The sequence below is a fragment of the Schistocerca americana genome, chromosome 2, assembly GCF_021461395.2.
Source record: "Schistocerca americana isolate TAMUIC-IGC-003095 chromosome 2, iqSchAmer2.1, whole genome shotgun sequence".
Classification (NCBI taxonomy): Eukaryota; Metazoa; Arthropoda; class Insecta; order Orthoptera; family Acrididae; genus Schistocerca; species Schistocerca americana.
Window position 1 is genome coordinate 873,284,816 of NC_060120.1, and position 2,815 is coordinate 873,287,630.

At 46.1% G+C, this 2,815-nt stretch overlaps 1 protein-coding gene across 1 annotated transcript; it reads left to right on the plus strand.

Annotated features, from left to right (window-relative positions):
* The first annotated feature begins 1,123 nt into the window (after window positions 1-1,123).
* On the plus strand, window positions 1,124-2,122 carry LOC124594507 (gustatory and pheromone receptor 32a-like). Its single transcript, XM_047132881.1, has one exon. The coding sequence runs from the start codon at window positions 1,124-1,126 to the stop codon at window positions 2,120-2,122; it is 999 nt and encodes a 332-aa protein (XP_046988837.1).
* Window positions 2,123-2,815: the final 693 nt, after the last annotated feature.

A 2,815-nucleotide genomic window follows, 5' to 3' on the forward strand; every position in this document is an offset into this window, starting at 1 on the left:
TCAAATCATTATTGGCCACTGCCCAAAAAAAATTTGTAAAATTTTTTTGTGGGGAGCATGGGGGCTATGTAAGTAGGCTGTTTAGGTTTTTTTATTGGTAACGCCACCTCTGTATGAAAATCACTGGCTGTGCTGTGTGCAGTCTGTGGCTGCTTTGCATTGTTGTAATACTCGCCATTGTAGTATTGGGCAGCGGCAGCTGGATGTGAACAGCGCGTAGCGTTGCGCAGTTGGAGGTGAGCCGCGAGCAGTGGTGGATGTGGGGAGAGAGATGGCGGAGTTTTGAAATTTGTCATGAACTGCTATATTTATACATGATGATATCAAGGTAAATACATTGTTCGTTCTCTATTAATATCTTTCATTTGCCAACTATCCCTATCAGTAGTTAGTGCCTTCCATAGTTTGAATCTTTTATTTAGCTGGCAGTAGTGGCGCTCGCTGTATTGCAGTAGCTTGAGCAGCGAAGATTTTTGTGAGGTAAGTGATTTGTGAAAGGTATAGTTTAATGTTAGTCAGGGCCATTCTTTTGTAGGGAATTTTGAAAGTCAGATTGCGTTGCGCTAACAAAATATTGTGTGTCAGTTTAAGCACAGTCTGGTATAATTGTTCAAAGGGGACGTTTCAGTGTTTGATATAGATTGCTTAAAATTCCGAGCGCTAATTCTGCCATATTGGCAGACACAATATCCTTAATGCGGCCTAATCAAGAAAGTGCCTTCAGGAAGGAATCAATTAACATGACAGCGCAACGCTTGCCGTTCCTCCAAACCAGTATAAGAGGGAATAAAGGTCTGACATGCATTGGCAGGTTTTGCTCAGAAGCACAAAGAGCACGCTTAGCTGCAGTGTACGGTGTCTGCTGGAGGGATATCTGTCTTCTGTATAACAAAGAAATAGGAAAATAAAATTCGTAGGTAGCTGATTGCGAGTCGCAAATTTTCATAAAATGCATGCTGGTGACTTCTATATTGTACCCAAACCTCTATGTGCAGTATTAGAGATAGTAGGGCTAATGCCTTCCAAACAAACGGCTAGAGCAGAGTCGTCAGTGATGTTTAAAGTGGTGAAAGCAAAGTCCAATACTTTTTTTCTTTTAGCGGTTACCACGCTAGGCGTGGACATGTATGCAATGCTCAAACTTTATCAGGAACTGCCAAAAATCACCGTTTTCGTAGATGTCGCAGTGAGACTACTCAACTCTTCGAGAGTACTCTGGCCATTTGCATGTAGTACAATTTTTATGTTGGAAGACCTGAAATTGTTTCTTGAATCTCTCGAGTACTTTGATGGACGTGTACAATACAAAAAGCAGAAAAGAGGAAAACTCGTCGGCTTACTTTTGTGCTGTGTTTCCTTTGTTCTAAGAGCAGTGGAATTCTCTTTGGCTACAGTTTATCTTCGCCGGTTCCCTGAGAATACACGCGTAGTACTGTGGATACTGTATGCATTATTTGGAGGCCTGGAATCCCTCGTCCTACTGCAGATCACCACACTTGTACTCGAACTGCGTGAGAGATTTCGTGTACTCAACGACAGTATCCTCATCGCCGCCACTCCTCACGGTGATAGGCACTTTTCGCGTATCCTCCTGGGCTATGTTCGACAAGCGGCGCTGGTATCCCATCTCGGGGTGGACCGGCTGCACCACGCACACGCAGTTCTCCAGCGGGCAGCAGAATTTTTCCAGCGCCACTTCGGCATCAGCTTGGTTCTTCACATAACGACATCATTCTCTGCTCTCATTTATGGCGCGTACGAGTTTCTGGTGTTGTGGGTGGCGCCAGAGAAGAGCCACGCCACTGTGGTCAACAATTCCAAGGCGTCAGCGGCAACGTGGCTGACGTCACACCTGCTGAACCTGGTGGCCGTGGTGCTCTCCTGCTCGGCGACGGTGGACGAGGCAGAGCGCACGCGCGACCTGGTGGTGAGGGTCGCCACGCTGCAGGGGCGGCCGTTTCTCAGCGCGGGGATGGAGCCGCTGCTGACGCAAGTGCTGACCTCTCGCCCGCTGTCGTTCAAGGCTGCCGGTTTCCTCACCATCGACCGCCATCTGCTGGTGTCCGCTCTCTGCGTCACCATCACATACTTAGTCATATTAGCTCAGATTTCTCTCAATTAACTATTTAATTGGCAACCTTTTATTCAGGGAGAATAACCAAAAGAAACCGAACTAACTTGCTGGGTGACAGAGCTTTTGTAGCACCGACTTTTATGATTTGGAGTGCATAGAGCGACCATTCCAGAGACAGTAAGCCGAGTGTCATCGCTGAAGATGCTAGGTCCGCGCGGGATTAGCTGAGCGGTCTGGGGCGGTGCAGTCTTGGACTGTGCGGCTAGTCCCGGTGGAGGTTTGAGTCCTCCCTCAGGCATGGGTGTGTGTGTTTGTCCTTAGGATAATTTAGGTTAAGTAGTGTGTAAGCTTAGGGACTGATGACCTTAGCAGTTTAGTCCCATAAGATTTCACACACATCTGAACATCTGAAGATGCTAGGGACTTGTTTCGGCAGAGTTTACAGTGACAACTGTTTATTGTGATCGTCGATTTTGCAATGGTTCATTTTTCTGAACAGATGTTTGGCTACGAAAAGGGGATCAGAAGTTCTTGAAATGTTAAAAATGGCGTACAATGACGATGCTATGGAGAAAACTCAAGTGTTTGATTAGATTTTCCGTTTCAAGAATGGTGAAATGTCAGTTGGTGACAAACCTCGTTCTGGTCGTCCTTCCTCGGCCCAAACACATGAAAATGTTGAAAACTTTTATTCAGTCATCGACGACATACCATTAAAGAGCTATCAAAAGTGATTTGCAA

Bases quoted from the DNA above. Each gene is read 5' to 3' on its own strand.
- LOC124594507 (XM_047132881.1), top strand. From the start codon at position 1,124: ATGTATGCAATGCTCAAACTTTATCAGGAACTGCCAAAAATCACCGTT.